The sequence below is a fragment of the Salvelinus fontinalis genome, chromosome 26, assembly GCF_029448725.1.
Source record: "Salvelinus fontinalis isolate EN_2023a chromosome 26, ASM2944872v1, whole genome shotgun sequence".
Lineage (NCBI taxonomy): Eukaryota > Metazoa > Chordata > Actinopteri > Salmoniformes > Salmonidae > Salvelinus > Salvelinus fontinalis.
Window position 1 is genome coordinate 14,290,910 of NC_074690.1, and position 19,106 is coordinate 14,310,015.

At 43.6% G+C, this 19,106-nt stretch overlaps 1 protein-coding gene across 1 annotated transcript in view; it reads right to left on the minus strand.

Annotated features, from left to right (window-relative positions):
• Positions 1 to 2,163: 2,163 nt before the first annotated feature.
• The window catches only part of LOC129823686 (E3 ubiquitin-protein ligase rnf213-alpha-like), a 66,697-nt gene continuing 49,754 nt past the window's right edge, over positions 2,164 to 19,106 (minus strand). Inside the window, exons 48-67 of the mRNA XM_055882592.1 lie at positions 18,844 to 19,043; positions 18,504 to 18,626; positions 18,255 to 18,365; positions 16,546 to 16,788; positions 16,321 to 16,414; positions 16,031 to 16,065; positions 15,833 to 15,936; positions 15,221 to 15,377; positions 11,988 to 12,162; positions 11,575 to 11,669; positions 11,212 to 11,460; positions 10,886 to 11,015; positions 10,647 to 10,727; positions 10,309 to 10,489; positions 9,570 to 9,771; positions 9,062 to 9,139; positions 8,751 to 8,948; positions 8,268 to 8,360; positions 7,896 to 8,074; positions 2,164 to 3,154 (exon numbers count right to left, since the gene is read on the minus strand). Of these exons, the coding sequence (XP_055738567.1) occupies positions 3,004 to 3,154; positions 7,896 to 8,074; positions 8,268 to 8,360; positions 8,751 to 8,948; positions 9,062 to 9,139; positions 9,570 to 9,771; positions 10,309 to 10,489; positions 10,647 to 10,727; positions 10,886 to 11,015; positions 11,212 to 11,460; positions 11,575 to 11,669; positions 11,988 to 12,162; positions 15,221 to 15,377; positions 15,833 to 15,936; positions 16,031 to 16,065; positions 16,321 to 16,414; positions 16,546 to 16,788; positions 18,255 to 18,365; positions 18,504 to 18,626; positions 18,844 to 19,043 (2,879 nt within the window). The 3' untranslated portion in view covers positions 2,164 to 3,003. The remainder of the gene's footprint in view (positions 3,155 to 7,895; positions 8,075 to 8,267; positions 8,361 to 8,750; positions 8,949 to 9,061; positions 9,140 to 9,569; positions 9,772 to 10,308; positions 10,490 to 10,646; positions 10,728 to 10,885; positions 11,016 to 11,211; positions 11,461 to 11,574; positions 11,670 to 11,987; positions 12,163 to 15,220; positions 15,378 to 15,832; positions 15,937 to 16,030; positions 16,066 to 16,320; positions 16,415 to 16,545; positions 16,789 to 18,254; positions 18,366 to 18,503; positions 18,627 to 18,843; positions 19,044 to 19,106) is intronic.

A 19,106-nucleotide genomic window follows, 5' to 3' on the forward strand; every position in this document is an offset into this window, starting at 1 on the left:
TTTTAAAAGGGTAAGTTCATCAAATTTATGTTTGGGTCAAACTTAAGTTCATCTTAACTGAATGAACATTTACCCTTTTAATGTAGTCAGTCCAGTTTAGATCATAAAAGCATATCATGGACACATTCATCCAAAAACACAATCAAGATTGCTTTCACTTTTTAATTAACAAGTACTCGTAAGTATGTAGCATACCATTCCTACTGAGGCAGTTTTCGGCAAAACAATCACGGGTGTCGCATCTGCGCTGTTGTGGGGTATACAAGGCCGCCGGGGCTGCGCTGAAGTGGTACTCCTAAAAAATTACGGTTGGCAGGTCTGCGTCACATCATACGTACCTCAGTGCTGCTTGTAATCATAAAATGTAATACAACTATTGGTGAACGCATCTCCAGCAATGTTCATGAACGCCAAAAGCTGTCCATATTTATGCCACCACAGTGCAACGCTACGTAGTCGTGTCTGTCGTTCTGTTTTTGTTGTTGGTGTGTGCCATTGGACATTATGGAATATTATCAGTAATCAGCCAAGACAGCCTTGTTATTGTCGCTCAAACTCTCATTGTAGGGTTGTGTAATGTGTACATTTTGTATTTTGCTCAAAAAAAAAATGTTTGATGCAGTGTGAACATGACAATTATATACTGATCAAAAAATATAAACGCAACATGTAAAGTGTTGGTCCCATGTTTCATGAGATGAAATAAAAGATAACAAATGTTACATACGCACATCTTATTTCTCTCAAATTTTTAACACATTTGTTTACATCCCTGTTAGTGAGCATTTCTCCTTTTGCCAAGATAATCCATCCACCTGACAGGTGTAGCATATCAAAAAGTGGATTAAATAGCATTATCATTAGTGGTGCACCTTGTGTTGGGGACAAAATGCCACTCTAAAATGTGCAGTTTTGTTACACAACACAATGCCACAGATGACTCAAGTTGAGGGAGTGTGCAATTGGTATGTTGACTGCAGGAATATCAACCAGAGCTGTTCACAGATAATTTTATATGAATTTCTCTTCCATAAGCCACCAACGTTGTTTTAGAGAATTTGGCAGTATGTCTAATCGGCTGCACAACCGCAGACCACGTTTAACCACGCCAGCCCAGGAACTCCACATCCGGCTTCTTCACCTGCGGGATCATCTGAGACCAGCCATCCCGACAGCTGATGAAACTGTAGGTTTGAACAACCTTAGAATTTCTACACAAACTCTCACCAGGGTTTTGACCTGACTGCAGTTCTACGTTGTAACCGACTTCAGGGGGTTATGTGTCGCGCTGCATGAGGAAAATGGTGGTCACATCTGATACTGACTGGTTTTCTGATCCACACACCTACCTTCTTTAAAGGTATCTGTGACCAACAGATGCATATCTCTATTCCCAGTCATGTGAAATCCCATAGATTATATTTTTGTTCAGTATATTTAATCACAACATGCAACAATTTCAAAGATTTTACCGAGTTACAGTTCATATAAGGAAATAAATTAGGCACTAATCTATGGATTTCACATGACTGGGGATACAGATATGCATCTGTTAGTCACACATACCATTAAAGAAGGTAGGTGCGTGGATCAGAAAACCAGTCAGTATCTGGTGTTTCCACCATTTGCCTCATGCAGCACAACACATCTCCTTCACATAGAGTTGATCTTGGCCTGTGGAATGTTGTCCCACTCGTCTTCAATTGCTGTCCGAAGTTGCTGGTTATTGGCGGGAACTGGAACAAGCTGTCGTACACGTCAAATCCAGAGCATCCTGAACATGCTCAATGGGTGACATGTCTGAGTGTGCAGGCCATGGAACGACCGTGCCATTTTGTCAAGTTCAAATTAAATGGAAACCCTCTAGAAATGTTGAGTGCAAATGATTATATCACTTTGTTTTTAAAATTATGATCATTTAAAAATGGATAAACAATTGAATATTTACCCTTAATGTGTCCGGTTTAGATCATAAAAGCATATCATGGACACCATTTCATCCAAAACACAATCAAGATTGCTTTCAGTATATTTAAAACGCAACAATTTCAAAGATTTTACAGAGTTACAGTTCATATAAGGAAATCAGTTAATTGAAATAAATTCATTAGGCCCAAAAGTGAAACTTACCCTTTTAAAAACAAAGTGAAAACCCTATAAAAAATGAGTGCAAATTATTTATTTCTTTTGAACTTGATTTTACATTTTAACCAAGTCTTAGAATTGCTTTCTCTCTGATATTAGCAGGATACGGCACATAATTTGTGGCGGAAAACAGTGAAGGACAGCCATGATATAATGGCATCTCAAAGTGCGATGATGGCTCCAGCCCCTTTAATTCAGGACGTCATGATTGGACAAATGATTTAAGACAAAGCAAAGAATCTACTCATATTCAATCAGAACAAAAAAGTTATATTTTTTGGAGATAAGGGCTATATTGAATTCTCAACCAGATACAATTCTAATGTCATGCATTTCACTAACAAGGCTGCAAATTAGACAAAATGGACCCATAGCGCCCTCTGATCTAAAGTCAATGGTGTCAGGATATATTATCTTGGAAGAAACGCCAAATAACAAGTCTGAAGGTTGCCAACCTATTTTTTTAAAAACGAGGTAAAAACGAGAACATAATATAAAAATAAACAATTTTACACTGCATCAAAAAAAATTATAGAAAAGTTGGAATAGAATCTCACCGTAAACTATATTTCCCCCAAAAATGAACATAAAAAAAAGATTCACTAAAAACTATTACTTCTAACAGTCAGGGAAAATCACATTCAAAGCAGTTTTTTTGCATGGAGGAAGGCATGATTCTTCATATTTACCATTTTAATATGCTCTGTCTACATCTGGAGTGTCAGTGGGGCACATACTGTACTGTGCTATCACTTAAAGGCTAATAACAAATGGTGTTTATGAGGGGCTACTCCTGTTATCTACTCTACATTTCCCTGATTGTTTATAGTATCCATTTACATTCAAATGGACAGTTGATCACATCATCCATTCCTGTTGGGAAGTCACAGTAAATTTCCAGGTCTCTACAATCTGTGAGAGGCGTATCTCGTCTGGGAAGGAGGCCACCACGTCAGGCAGGACTTCTACTTCTTTGCGGTCCATGTATCCAGCCAACGTCTCTTTGACACTAACAAGGTAGAATGAGAGAGAGAAGAAAAATCTTGTGATTTCAGACCTCAGACTATTTATTTAATTTCACCTTTATTTAACCAGGTAGGCTAGTTGAGAACAAGTTCTCATTTACAACTGCGACCTGGCCAAGATAAGAGCAAAGCAGTGCGACAGACACAACAACACAGTGTTACACATGGAATAAACAAGAGTACAGTCAATAACACAATAGAAACAAAGAAAGTCTATATACAGTGTGTGCAAATGGCATGAGGAGGTAAGGCAATAAATAGGTCATAGTAGCGAAGTAATTACAATTTAGCAGATTAACACTGGAGTGATAGATGAGCAGATGAAGGTGTGTAAGTAGTGATACTGTTGTGCAAAAGAGCAGCAAAGTAAATAAAAACAATATGGGGATGAGGTAGGTAGATTGGATGGGCTTTTTACAGATGGACTATGTACAGCTGCAGCGATCGGTTAGCTGATGTTTAAAGTTAGTGAGGGAAATGTAAGTCTCCAGCTTCAGTGATTTTTGCAATTCGTTCCAGTCACTGGCAGCAGAGAACTGGAAGGAAAGGCGGCCAAAGGGGGTGTTGGCTTTGGGGATGACCAGTGAGATATACCTGCTGGAGCGCGTGCTACGGGTGGGTGTTGTTATCGTGACCAGTGAACTGAGATAAGTCGGAGCTTTACCTAGCATAGACTTATAGATGACCTGGAACCAGTGGGTCTGGCGACCAATATGTAGCGAGGGCCAGCCGACTAGAGCATACAGGTTGCAGTGGTGGGTGGTATAAGGGGCTTTGATAACAAAACGGATGGCACTGTGAGAGACTACATCCAATTTGCTAAGTAGAGTATTGGAACAGTTTTTACCCCCAAGCCATAAGACCCCTGAACAGGTAACCAAATGGTTACCCGAACTATTTGTATTGTGAGCCTCCCAACCCCTTTTTTTTACGTTGCTGCTACTCTCTGTTTATCTTATATGCACAGTCACTTTTTTTTTCCTTTTTTTTTTTTTTTTAATTTAATTTTATCCCCTTTTCTCGTGGTATCCAATCGCTAGTAATTACTATCTTGTCTCATCGCTACAACTCCCGTACGGGCTCTGGAGAGACGAAGGTCGAAAGCCATGCGTCCTCCGAAGCACAACCCAAGCACAACCCAACCAAGCCGCACTGCTTCTTAACACAAGCGCGTCTCCAACCCGGAAGCCAGCCGCACCAATGTGTCGGAGGAAACACTGTGTATCTGGCCCCCTCCGTTAGCGCGCACTGCGCCCGGCCCGCCACAGGAGTCGCTGGAGCGCGATGAGACAAGGATATCCCTACCGGCCAAACCCTCCCTAACCCGGACGACGCTAGGCCAATTGTGCGTCGCCCCACGGACCCACCGGTCGCGGCCGGCTGCGACAGAGCCTGGGCGCGAACCCAGAGACTCTGGTGGCGCAGCTAGCACTGCGATGCAGTGCCCTAGACCACTGCGCCACCCGGGAGGCCCGATTGGAAGGTATTTTGTAGATGACATCGCCAAAGTCGAGGATCGGTAGGATAGTCCGTTTTACTAGGGTAAGTTTGACGGCAGAGTGAAGGAGGCTTTGTTGCAAAATAGAAAGCCGATTTTAGATTTGATTTTGGATTGGAGATGTTTGATATGAGTCTGGAAGCAGAGTTTACCGTCTAGCCAGACACCTAGGTATTTGTAGTTGTCCACTTATTCTATCAGAACCGTCCAGAGTAGTGATGCTAGTCGGGGGCGGGCGGGTGCGGGCAGCGAACGGTTGAAAAGCACTATATTGTTTAGGGCTTAGGCCCATTAATTAGACTAATGCATACATGCACAAAATAATTATACTTTTCCCCTTTTTTAGAAAATGAGTGAAAGTTCATTTTTGAAAGTTTTAACTTATTTTCAACTTTCCCAGGGTGCTGTAGCTTCCTTCAAAATAAAAAAAAGTTATTTAGCTGGTGTCTTTGTGCTAACAGATGCAAGCCGTTTCTACTAGCATTGCTACCATAGAAATTTGAAATAAGAATGAACAGAAAGGGCGTCTCCTTTTAAGTCAATGATGCCATAATGGGTGGACTGGCAGCCATTTTGAGTGTACCCATGCCAGGAAGTAAAACGCAGTAAGTGTACCCTTCAATCTGTTCTGTGATTGAGTCAACTCAACTGACAATAACTGGTCATTTGGATCCTGGATGCTGAGTGGACGAGCAGCTTCAAGCCGTGCTGGGATTGGCCGTCACAGACACACCTATGCCTGCTAACAGTTCCATCTGAAAATGATCCCTGCGCCTCCATAAATATATCTTGTTCATGTTGCTGTCCCAATCATCTCCTGTATTTATCAACTTCCTGCCTAGCATTTAGCTTGGTACAACGGGAGTTAACCTCTAGAAGTCTAAGCAGTTGGGGCGGTCATACCATGGATCATTTAGCAGTTTGATTTTTAGTTTTAGGACCCATTTAGGTATAAAAAAAAAATCTAAATACATTTTAAAAAATCAAATATTGGCCTTTACTACTATAGTCCATAGAAATGCATTGAATAACACATTCATAAATGTAAAAAAAGACAGTCCAAAAAGGAATAAGGTTTTGAAGTGTCTGTCCTATATCCAGGATATATAAGAAAGCTCAGGAATTCGAAAACATTTTTGGACACATATTTAACTCCTTATTTTTATCGGCACAAAACTACTTCCATTTGTTTGTATGGGTTACCTTGAGACGAGTCCTGTGACACTTATGGGGGTCGTAGAGCTAAATGGAGAACAACATCGTGTTCGTGAGAATCTCCCCTTTTTAATGAGTGGTCATAACCATTCAGAGCGTACAGACATTTTCGTGAGAAAACCGGTTTTCGGGATGTCTCATGGTCTGACAAACACAGCTGTATCTCGATCACCTTCCACTACAGAAGCCGAAGGCCGACATAGGTGGATACAGTGGATTGAGACACAGCCCATGCAAATCAGGTATCTCAAGCTTAAACTAAGGAATTTTGACGGGGATTTTTTTTATTATGTTACTTAGATTGATGCACCGGTGCGTCAATAGACTCCCTTAGGGATTAATATAAGCCTCACTGTCTGCCTGTCCAACCTCGGAAACAATGTTTCGATCTCTGTAGTACCATACATAGCTAGCTAGCGACAAGAACGTTGTCCAGCCTGCATAGCAACCATTTTGTTTAGAACGGACGACCAGTCCTTTTGTATAGCAACTACGCAAAAATAATTAACGACTGGGTCGCGTCTCTAGCAACATGGCTAAAATAACTAACAACCAGATTTTTGTCCGGACTTTATCTTCTGGTGAAAGAATGAAATTTGTATGACTTGACTTATCAAAATAAAATGTATGAAAATATGTAATTCATTGTTATTTGAATATGATGGTCACAGTTTTATAAGAGCTATCGTGCCGTGGCTGAGATCTTTGCGGGCTATACTCGGTCTTGTAACAGGATGGTAAGTTGGTGGTTGAAGGTATCCCTCTAGTGGTGTGGGGGCTGTGCTTTGTCAAAGTGGGTGGGGTTATATCCTGCCTGTTTGGCCCTGTCCGGGGGTATCGTCGGATGGGGCTACAGTGTCTCCCGATCCCTCCTGTCTCAGCCCTCAGTATTTATGCTGCAGTAGTTTGTGTCGGGGGGCTAGGGTCAGTCTGTTATATCTGGAGTATTTCTCCTGTCTTATCCGGTGTCTTGTGTGAATTTAAGTATACTCTCTCTAATTATCTTTCTTTCTTTCCTTCTTTCTCTCTCTCGGAGGACCTGAGCCCTAGGACCATGCCTCAGGACTACCTGGCCTGATGACTCCTTCCTGTCCCCAGTCCACCTGCCCGTGCTGCTGCTCCAGTTTCAACTGTTCTGCCTGCGGCTATGGAACCCTGACCTGTTCACCGGACGTGCTACCTGTCCCAGACCTGCTGTTTTCAACTCTCTGGAGACAGCAGGAGCGGTAGAGATATTCTGAATGATCGGCTATGAAAAGTCAACTGACATTTACTCCTGAGGTGCTGATCTGTTGCACCCTCTACAACCACTGTGATTATTATTATTTGACCCAGCTGGTCATCTATGAACATTTGAACATCTTGGCCATGTTCTGTTATAATCCCCACCCGGCACAGCCAGAAGAGGACTGGCCACCCCTCATTGCCTGGTTCCTCTCTAGGTTTCTTCCTAGGTTCTGGCCTTTCTAGGGAGTTTTTCCTAGCCACCGTGCTTCTACACCTGCATTGCTTGCTGTTTGGGGTTTTAGGCTGGGTTTCTGTACAGCACTTTGAGATATCAGCTAATGTAAGAAGGGCTTTATAAATACATTTGATTTGATTTATCGCGCCGGGTCGAACGCCGCCATTTACCCGTGACTGTATTCATGATACAGCACGGCCACTTGTGCCTTATTGCTTAAATTACAAAAAATACATTCCATTGCATGGGTCACATCAGTTAGCATCATTTGATAGAACATTCCAAAATTATTGCATCACAATACCAGGCAGCCATTGCAAGTGTACCCATGAGTTTACCAATCAATTGCCAGGGTTAAAGCTTCCAAGCCCGTTCTGTTCATTCTTATTTCTATGATTGCTACATACTCGAAAAAATGTTAGCCACAAAACAAGCCAAACTAGAAAAGTGAACTATCCCTTTAAAAAAGTTAGAATGAGTGAATATCGTTGCATGGTTTGGAACCTATGATTTGACCCAGAGTTCCTCCATGGTTGCCATTTGACCTCACCTCCAGTTTGGTTTGTAGGTGTCTGAGACATGTGGTTTCCCCAGATTCAGCAGGAGGAACTCGTGCATCTCCAGCAGCCAGGTGTCAACGTGACCCTTGGAGATGAATCCTTGGAGCAGTCTCTTCTGTTCCTCCTCCAGAGGCTGCTGGTACTCTGCAGACACCCCAGAGAAAGGGTCCTTGAAGAGGAGAGAGGGAGGAAACTCTCTCAGCTGTGCAAATACTAACTTAACATTTTACAATGTAATACGTTTGAATTTAAAACATTGAACCCTCTCTCAGAAAGAGCTCACACAATTGACACAGTCACGTTGTTTTGTGGATGATTGTGTCATGTTCTGTATCTCGTTGGTTGGTCTGAACGTGTCTTACCCTCTTCAGACTCTTCAGCATGTTCTCTGATTTGAGGGAAGACAGGAGCTGCCACAGAGCCACACAGTGCTTCAGACTGCACCTGCCCAGAGCCTACAGAAACGGGACCGCATAGAACACACGTTACGAACATTGAAAACAATTCACCACTTGCATTTAAGGTAGAATTAGCGATGCACAAAATAAAAAAAAACAGCAATATCTGGTTGATTTCTAAACAACTAAGAGCGTTGAAGTGCGAAGGCTAAACCTCTCCGCTGTTTTGGTTCACGTTGTAGCAGAGTGAATCGCACAGCCGTGCACATGCACAGATACTCTCTGTGTGACTGTGTGAGAGAGAAGTATCGCATCACGTTCATCTCAATGTCTGCAGTGCTGTTTGTGACATCATCCTGTTGCCGAGTCTCAGTTTAAGTTGATATTGACCAAACCAAGTCATGCGTTTCATGTAATATCATAAATGGTGTGGCGGGGCTGTGTCACCTTTAGGATGTTAGAGTCCATCTGCTCGCCCATCTTCAGCATGTTCTCCAGGTAGCAGACCAGGGGCATCTGGGAATCTCCCCCAGTCATGGACAGGAAGCCCAGAGCCAGCTCCACAGCCTTCAGGGCTTCACACACCTCACTGTACGACTGCAGATCCCTGGACAGGGCTGTGAGGGTCAGCGATGGCAGATGCTCCTAGAAGAAACAACATTACAACATTTTAATATTTTTTGTAAAGTGAAGTGAATAATTACATGCCATATTAAGAGTATAAACAGAAACAAGTTTGATGATGAATAACGACTTGCCTGAGACACATTTCCTTTCACCATTTTGAAAATGATGTCATAATCTCTCTCGTGTCTGGTGACCAGAGTGGGGATTCCCTGAAAGTCAACACATTGGTTCAGTCAGTGAGTGCCATATTACCTTCCACTAATAGACCAATATTCCACTCAGATCTGTGAACACTGGCCTCCCGGGTGGCACAGTGGTCTAGGGCACTGCATCGCAGTGCTAGCTGCGCCACCAGAGTCTCTGGGTTCGCGCCCAGGCTCTGTCGCAGCCGGCCGCAACCGGGAGGTCCGTGGGGCGATGCACAATTGGCATAGCGTTGTCCGGGTTAGGGAGGGTTTGGCCGGTAGGGATATCCTTGTCTCAGTATGTAAAAAATGTAATAAAATGTATGCACTCTACTGTAAGTCGCTCTGGATAAGAGCGTCTGCTAAATGACTAAAATGTAAAATGTAAGCACTGAAAGGGTAGGAACTATAGAAAGTGACTAGGGACTGAAATGGAACCAAGCCCTGGACTTACAGTCAGTGTGATGAGAGGCTTGCCCTGCAGGAAGCGGGTAAGAACCTGCTGCTGGATCTTGGGCAGGTCGTACTCAGACAGGGTCTCCTTGCCACGCTCAAGGCTGTACTGACAGTTAGACAGCACCAGGGGCAGCAGGTCCTTCTCCAGCTCATAGCGGATCACATGCAGCTCTGTCAGCTCTGACAGGCTCACCTTGTAGCTGTTGATGCAGAAAGTAACCACCTATTCAGTCAACAGGCTTTAACCTATTTAATTTATACTGTTCATTGCTTTATTAATTGCTTCCCATATTTTGATCATTAGTCCACTGTTAATACAATCCCCAATTTTTCAATATTAAGCACTTTTCAGTGCAGAGCGAAAACTGTGGTGATGATGCAAATGGTAATTTGAACAAATGAACAAAATCCTTACATATCGTTTTGAGTAAACAATCTAATTGAAATAAAATGTATTTATAAAGCCCTTTTTACATCAGCAGATGTAGTACTTGTACAGAAACCCAGCCTAAAACCCAAAACATCAAGCAATGCAGATGTAGAAGCACGTTGGCTAGGGAAAAACTCCCTAGAAATGCGGGAACCTAGGAAGAAACCTAGAGAGGAACCAGGCTCTGAGGGGTGGCCAGTCCTCTTCTGGCTGTGCCCGGTGGAGATTATAACAGTAGATGGCCATTTAAAAATGTCTCTTTAAGTAAGCGTTCGGTGGAACTATCTCTCATTCTTCATTAGTGTACCTGGTGTCTTCCCCAGTGTGGCGGTCCACAGAGTGCAGCAGCTCATTGTGAAGGGCCACCAGGTGGCTTAGCAGAGCCGTGGAACACAAGCCTGGACCCTGGCGCCGCGGTAGGAGGTAATGGAGGTCACTGTCCAGGTCCAAATCCTCCTTCCAGAAGTCCTCTGGGATCTTTATCTCATCTGCACACACACACACACACACACACAATGACAACGTTCATTATTCACAGACAGGAGCTGTCAAAACCACACACTAAACAGTAGATTCTTGTTTTTGACTATTCATTCTGGTCGTAAGGGCAACCTGCCATGTTTTATAGAGGACAGGGTAACTCACTGATGGCTACAGATACTCTGAGCAGGTTCCATGTGTTCAGAAATATCTGGACTCGCTTCTCGTACCACACTCTCATTGGTCCTGTTAGAAGATAAACATTTATTGAGAACAATTTTATTTATTTTTTATCACAAAATTCTGTTTTTAAGGAAACCTATATGAAATTGGGCAAATCGTCAATAACTCGGCTGGTAACTGTGTTGCATAGTACCACGGATGGATTGTTACGATGCAGTTACCTGACTGTCTTTGGATGAACTCTCTGATGGAGACATCCATCAGGTCTGATGAGTTCTGGAACTTGTTCACCAGACTCTTCTGTAGGACCAGGATATCAGGAAGGAACTTGACCAGCCGAAACTCCGCCTCCTGTTAAATCACCAAATGAATAAAGCAGCCGATCATGTGATTTAAAAATGTCCCAGAATCACTAAGAAACCATTCAAATATGCTGTTGACATTTTACCACATACAATAGCAAGAAAGAGCACATATTTCATAATAATAATAATACATACTTACAGAGCGTTTACGAAAAACCCAAAGACACTTCATGACTGTTTACCTTCTGTAGGAACCTCCAGAGTAATGGCAGCTTGTCCTTTCCGTCATTCTGCTCTACGATGTGGGTGAGGCTGAGTAGGGACACCCTCTCTCTGCAGCTCCAAACCCCTGAACAGTGGACCTGGGAGCCCTGAGGCAGGGAGGACAACGGACACTCGTCCCCAAATGTCACCCTCATGACGAAGTTAGAGGAGACACGGGAGTCGTCTCTGATGGTGGCGTTCACCTCCCTCAGCTGCTGGTCAAGGTTCTGTGATGACACACACAAATGGTTGTCATTGTCCTTGTCAAAGCTGGAATAGAATATCTTTAAATCACGCTGTACAGTACTAGCCAACTGAAAATATTATCCAAAAAGATTCACCTTCAACTGAGGAGTGATGATGTCAGTAGCAACGGTTGTCTCCCAGGTATTTCTGGCCTCTTTAGTTGAGAGTTGGGGATCATTGCCAGCCGGCACTAGAAACAAAGACACGACGAGTCAATGATGGGGCTACTAGTGTGCTATAGTCTTTTTTTTTAGCTTTCATAATTGTAAACAGCAGAATTCAGCAGGTACTCGCACTTAAGCCATAAAAAGGAACAAAATATATACTAAAATATAAAAATAAAGCTATTTTGTTACTTTACAACAGCACTTTATGTTTTCTTTCCAGCATGGAATTAAATTAAGTATATTTTACATCCCGGCCGTCTTGTTTTTTTTCTCCCTTTTATGGCTTGAGTGTGAGTACCTGCCAAACTCAAAACAGTTCCCTTTGAAATGAACGTCCTTACAGTGATTGGTCGGTGGTGGTTCCAGAATGGATCTGACTATCAGGTGGACGGTGGTGACCGTGTCATCAGTTCCCTTCCCCAGGGCTTTGGTCAGCTGATCCATGTCTTTCAGCAGGTGACAAATCAGAAATTCGCAGGCGTCCTGGACTGGAGGCTGAATGATCTGCTGGATGAACTGGAAAGAAAACGGGGAGATTATTGCAGGAAAGAATACAAGAGGGTGAAAGTGCAAGGTGCTGTAAAAACAAACCAAAAAAAAAGGAGCATACGGCTTCAGCCTTTAGTTAAAAAGTTCTACCTGATGACATCATCAAAAGTTAATCACTGTTTTAGAAAATATTTTTATTTTTCAAACACTATGAGATTCGCGGTGACGTGGAGAGCAAGAAAACACCCTGCCTCGGGATAGAAACTTGTTGCAAGTTTTGAAAATCACTGTTTTAAAAAAAACTTTTAATCCTACCCTGTGATGTCACAGAGAAGTATTCTTTTAGGACCTCCTTATCTTTTGAACCACAGATCATAGAAATTGTGCTATTTTCACATATTGTAGACGTTGGTTAGGTGCTGGAGATAACGAAGGAAGTTTAAACGTGGCATAAATGTCCTTTAATACTAATGAAGTATATTATCATACATTGGTTTGGTGCTGGAGATAATGAATGAGGTTGAAAAGTGCCATAAATGTCCTTTAATACTAATTAAGTATATTATCTTACATCTCGGCCACGTTGGGTCTTTCCTTTTCGTGGTTTTAAAGTGCGACTACCTTTTGAACTCTCTAGATATTTTTTCTCCTACGTACCAGCCACCTTTCATTCTAGCCTGAGCGCAAACCTTCATACTGACTTTCGTGGAGAATTTTATTGTGAAATACTGCCTTCTATAAACTTCTTTGGATTTCATTACAATAGAACATTTGAAATTAGTCAAATAAAACTAACAAGCTGACTGATGCTACATCTACACAGGTCTTATTGTGAGCTATATAACTGAGTAAACAATGGTACACAATTTAAATTTACTTAAGGTAGGTTGTCCAATCAAAAACGCATATTTTGACCAACGGGTAAAATAATATGTTAATTGTGTGGATCGGTGCTGTTCAAGATGAGGAGGACAATATTTTTTTTTATGACCATGGCCTTATTTCTATTACAGCATATTGGATGAATGTCATTCATATTCCATTCACCCAGCTCAATGTAACATCGGTAGGTTTAGGTTACTACATGATACTCGATTTTCCCTATACCCGTCATGAGGTTGCTACAACCTAGCCTATGAATGAAATTTTACAACGTAGCTTGAAAGAAACAATTTGAGTAATGAAGGTGACAGTCAGTGACACATTCAATACCACCTTGCACTCTTGCCTGCATCTAGCTGATCTAGAGTGTAATCATTAGTCCAACATTTGCAAACGAGAGTTTATTTTGGACAAATTTAGGTATGTTTATCCCCATTTCGTTCTTTATGCTTCCGTTTAAGAAATGTTTTTCAACAGAATCGGTTGAATGAATACACCCCTGATCACACGCAAACACAGTTCACTTTCATAGCAGCCACATACAAACAGCATAATTCCTTCTCGCATCGACGCACTGCACTCTCCTCCCCTCACCTTTTCCCTTCGCTTGTGGACTTCAGTGCACAACACATCAGCTGTCTGGGACCTTTACAAGCCAAACCTTCATATCCTAACTGCTAAACACAGCCTACATCGTTGTCACCATATTAGCTAACGTCATAGTCAACATAGCTACTAGAACTAACGCGTTATTAAACACGCTACAATCTTGCTGTACAGTGTACAGTCAGCAAGCAGTTTAGCATTTACACCGGCGGGCCCTGGTGGCAATACATATATAAAACCAAAAGCTTACCTTGACTTGGAAAGGTTTGAGCCGGATGTTTGAGTAGGCTAAACTAGCTAGCTAAGTAATTGGAGGAAAAAAATACAACGAAATCTCTCTCTCTCCTTCATTGAAGAAATGAATTTGTTCAAAACTGTTCAACTATTGTCTTTATCGCTCTGAGTCAACTACTCACCACATGTTATGCACTGCAGTGCTAGCTAGCTGTAGCTTATGCTTTCAGTACTAGATTCATTTTCTGATCCTTTGATTGGGTGGACAGTGCATGCTGCAAGAGCTCTGATAGGTTGGAGGATGTCCTCCAGAAGTTGCCATAATTACCGTGTAAATCTATGGAAGGGGGTGAGAACCGTACCTGACCTCTGGCTACACCATGGTGCAACCGTACAGAGTGCTGTTGAGACTACTGTAGACCTTCATTGCAAAACAGTGTGTTTTAATAAATTATTTGGAGACGTAAAAATTTTAGTATGGTTTTATCTAAAGCATAACTTTTTTACTGTTTCACTATTTTTATGGAATTCACTGAAGATGGTCCTCCCTTTCATGCTCTGGTATAGATAATCCTCTAAGAAAACCAGTGGTTCAAACCTCATGTCTCGATCACAATCTGTTAAGAAGTTAACAGAGTTTTTACCCTTGTTGGAAGGACAGAATTAGGGCGACTAAATCAAATGGGGGCCAGAGAGAAAAAAAGTGGTCAGAAATGTTGAACATTGTATTGTGTCAGCTAGTCTGGATTCTGTGCAAGAATTAAGGCTACCTGACAGGCAAACTTTCTTGTTGAACTCGTTCTTTCTTCTCGAACCCACAGGACATAAAAAAATTGAGAGGTAAGATAGATATCGATTTTGAGACAAATTATTTCATGTTCTTTTTCAAATATTTCTTACAAAAACTAGCTTATCTCTGAAATGTCAACTGAGCACTGAGCGTATACCAAGCTTTTTATTTTCAAAGCCTTTTACATTTAATTCAGCTCGTCATGCAAATGTTGCTTTTAGCGACCTGCAGAAACGACTTTGAAGGCGAATACCCCAAAAATATAAAATCATCAAAAGTTGTTACTAGATACCTGCAGAGCTCGATAAATCAGATTTATAATGTTGTGAAATCCGACTTTAATGTTGATGATAAGTTCAAGAAAGAACCCACTGAACAATTAATAACATGAATTATCATATTTCTATTGGTAAAATGTATTTTATAATACAAGGAAGTGGAATTTCATCACCAAAGCAATCACTCTGGGCAGCGTGGGTGGACTCCCTACTTAGTTAAGGCACTGTTCTTTCACACACTGGACCCATTAAGCTAGAAATAGTTGGCAGCCTTTGGCAGACCAAGATGGCCTACCTGTGGCTGCTCTGAGGCCCCTCTCAGCATGGCCAGGTGGGTGAGCAGTCTGACCAGGATGAAGGGGGTGAGGGACATGTTTTTGGTGTCCATGGTGTCTGGGTTGTCCCTCCTCTGAGGGTCTCCCAGGATGTGGCCAGTCCTTGTGAGATCTCCCCTAAGAGGACACGTTCAGTTATTAGTCATGACATGAGATCTGGAGCCATGTATCAAACGTATCAGAAAACACTCTTAGAAAAAAAGGATTCCAAAAGGGTTCTTGTCTTCATAGGAGAACCCTTTGAATAACCTTTTTTTGTTGTTCCAGGTAGAACCCTTTTTGGTTCCAGGTTGGACCCTTTGGGGTTCCATGTAGAACCCTCTGTGGAAAGAGTTTTACATGAAACCCAAAGGGTTCTACCTGGAACCAAAAAGGGTTCTTCAAAGAGTTATCCTATGGGGCTAGATGAAGAACCCTTTTTCTAAGAGTGTGGGAGTGCTGATCTAGGATCAGGTCCCTCCTGTCCATATACTTTAGTTTAACTTTAAAGGCCAAACTGATCTTAGATCAGCACTCCTACTCTGATGCTTTGTCAGTAATATCAATGTTGGGCCCTTAGAGAGCTGACTTACTGCTGTATCTCCATCTTCTGGAAACCAGTCAAGGGAACATGGTTCTCCCCTCCAATCTCCGCCCCACACTCTAGACATTTTGCCTTATGTGTGGGTTGACCACACTGCAATAGAGTGGGTAAATCAGTTGGCTGTTTGCTTAGCTAATGAACATAAAATATTAAACTAACGCAATTTTACATGAAGAAGTTTGCTTACCTTATCCACAACACAGGGGTGACCATTCGGACAAGCTGTTGAGATTTGAGTCAAAACTGAGCTTATACAGAAATGTCATTGTTTTTGACCCAAAATTTTATTAGCTGAATCTGAAAATAACAATCCATTTCCAACAGTAGATATCCATAACACAGTTACTGTCTATATGCTTCCGGTAGCACGATGTTAACAAATAAAATTTCACAGAGGTGTACCTCCGATGATTTACTCATAATTCAAGTTACAGTACAAGCGAATCTCAGGTTAGGATTCAACATGTCTGTACTTACAGTACCAGGAGAGTCCATAATCCACCTCATTCTGTGTTATAAGCCTTTGAGCGACAGCCAGCATGTCCTCAGGCATTGTGGGTAGAAAGGCACTCTGTTGGGGTAGACATAAGCAGATAAAGACAACTCTCACAGTCAATAAGGATAAGGAGAAAGTCAATGTAAGGAGAAATAATAAGGAGAAAGTCAATGTAAGATATTGACAGGTGCTGATGAGAATCATACCAGCATATTGTTGGGAGACAGGCCAAGCTGCTGTAGTGGTGTGAGCAGCCCTTCTGTCCCAGTGAGCAGCACAGCAGACATGTGGACAGCCAGCTCTATAAGGGTGTGCTCCACACTGGACCGGTCTGCCAGGACACTCAGTCCTCCCATCCTGTTGTGAACCAATTCTTTGGCAAAGTCCCTCACTTCCCTGCGATTTAGGTACCTTGATCCCTCGATGAAGTCCTCAAGTGCTTTGCATTGCTGGAGGAGTAAAACAAAGGACAGTCATTTTGGATAAGTGTAATTGGGATTTTCTGAAGTCTACAAAAGTCTATATAATTCAAAGTATAACTATTATAACATCAAAATCAGAATAGTTTGCCAACTCTATTGTTAGTTTTGGGCTAACAGTTTTCCCTCTGATGTGGAGTTGAAGGAGGTGGTCTAATGTGTATAGCTTAGGGGCGGGGTAGAGGCCTGTGTTCCTATCTTAGGGGCGGGGTAGAGGCCTGTGTTCCTACCTTAGGGGCGGGGTCGAGGCCTGTGTTCCTACCTTAGGGGCGGGGTAGAGGCCTGTGTTCCTACCTTAGGGGCGGGGTAGAGGCCTGTGTTCCTACCTTAGGGGCGGGGTCGAGGCCTGTGTTCCTACCTTAGGGGCGGGGTAGAGGCCTGTGTTCCTACCTTAGGGGCGGGGTAGAGGCCTGTGTTCCTACCTTAGGGGCGGGGTCGAGGCCTGTGTTTCTATCTTAGCGGCGGGGTAGAGGCCTGTGTTCCTACCTTAGGGGCGGGGTAGAGGCCTGTGTTCCTATCTTAGGGGCGGGGTAGAGGCCTGTGTTCCTATCTTAGGGGCGGGGTAGAGGCCTGTGTTGTCCTACGTTAGGGGTGGGGTACAGGCCTGTGTTGTCCTACGTTAGGGGTGAGGTAGAGGCCTGTGTTGTCCTACGTTAGGGGCGGGGTAGAGACCCGTGTTCCTACGTTAGGGGCGGGGTAGAGACCCGTGTTCCTACCTTAGGGGCGGGGTAGAGGCCCGTGGTCCTACCTTAGGGGCGGGGTAGAGGCCCGTGGTCCTACCTTAGGGGCGGGGTAGAGGCCTGTGTTGTCCTACGTTAGGGGCGGGGTAGAGACCCGTGTTCCTACCTTAGGGTCGGGGTAGAGGCCCGTGGTCCTACCTTAGGGGCGGGGCAGAGGCCCGTATTCCTACCTTAGGGGCGGGGTCGAGGTCTGTGTAGTCCTACCTTAGGGGCGGGGTAGAGGCCTGTGCTGTCCTACCTTAGGGGCGGGGTAGAGGCCTGTGCTGTCCTGCCTTAGGGGCGGGGTAGAGGCCTGTGCTGTCCTGCCTTAGGGGCGGGGTAGAGGCCTGTGCTGTCCTACCTTAGGGGCGGGGTAGAGGCCCGTGTTCCTACCTTAGGGGCGGGGTAGAGGCCCGTGTTCCTACCTTAGGGGCGGGGTAGAGGCCCGTGTTCCTACCTTAGGGGCGGGGTAGAGGCCCGTGTTCCTACCTTAGGGGCGGGGTAGAGGCCCGTGTTCCTACCTTAGGGGCGGGGTAGAGGCCCGTGTTCCTACCTTAGGGGCGGGGTAGAGGCCCGTGGTCCTACCTTAGGGGCGGGGTAGAGGCCCGTGGTCCTACCTTAGGGGCGGGGTAGAGGTCTGTGTTGTCCTACCTTAGGGGCGGGGTAGAGTCCTGTGCTGTCCTACCTTAGGGGCGGGTTAGAGACCCGTGTTCCTACCTTAAGGGTGGGGTGGAGGCCTGTGTTGGCTGCTCGGTACAGACTGGTGACTTCTCTGAAAAGAGCCAGCAGGATATACAAGGTCCGCCTCCTTGCAGGTGCAGTACATCTCTACAACAAAACAACACACAAAGCTGAGGACAAATTCACCAAACATCCATAAACTCTTAGGTTAGAAATAGTTTTAATAAAACTAATACACACACATTACATACAGTGGTATTGAGTTTAGTGGAGTTAAAGTAATACCTGGCAGGTATCCTCAATCTCCTGCACACTGTCCTCTAGTACTGCTTTGGCAACAGCCTCGCGGATATCCTGGTAATCCTCTCCATAGATGAGATACTGGTCCATCTGGCCAACATCTTCATTCTGCATACAAGACGATGGAAGACCCTGATATCTATAACATCGTCCTTCACAGTACTAGCTAGGAAAATACACATCGTCGTATCTAACCCGCTCAGGTCCTCTTTAGAAACATGTTTGTAAACACTAAGAGGACAGAAAACAGGACCAATGGGTATTTTCAACAGTTTAAAAAAAAAATGGGGTTGTATGAAACGTTTCATGAAACCCTGTGATGTACCTGTTGCTGCACCTCTTCAGGAAAAAGCCACCCGTACTTCTCTGTATCCTTCAGCATCCTCTGGACATACTCTACACCCTGCTGGCTGCTGATGTTGCGAATCAGATAGACCCGGTACCAGTCGTTCTTACTCTCCTTACACAGTCTCCTAACAGCGCACAGGAACTCCTCGACCACATCCTGAGGATCTTCACATTCCCCTGCACACAATGTGAGGAATCGAGGACAGATCTTGGATCAGTCAGTCAAAGTGATTGCAAGTG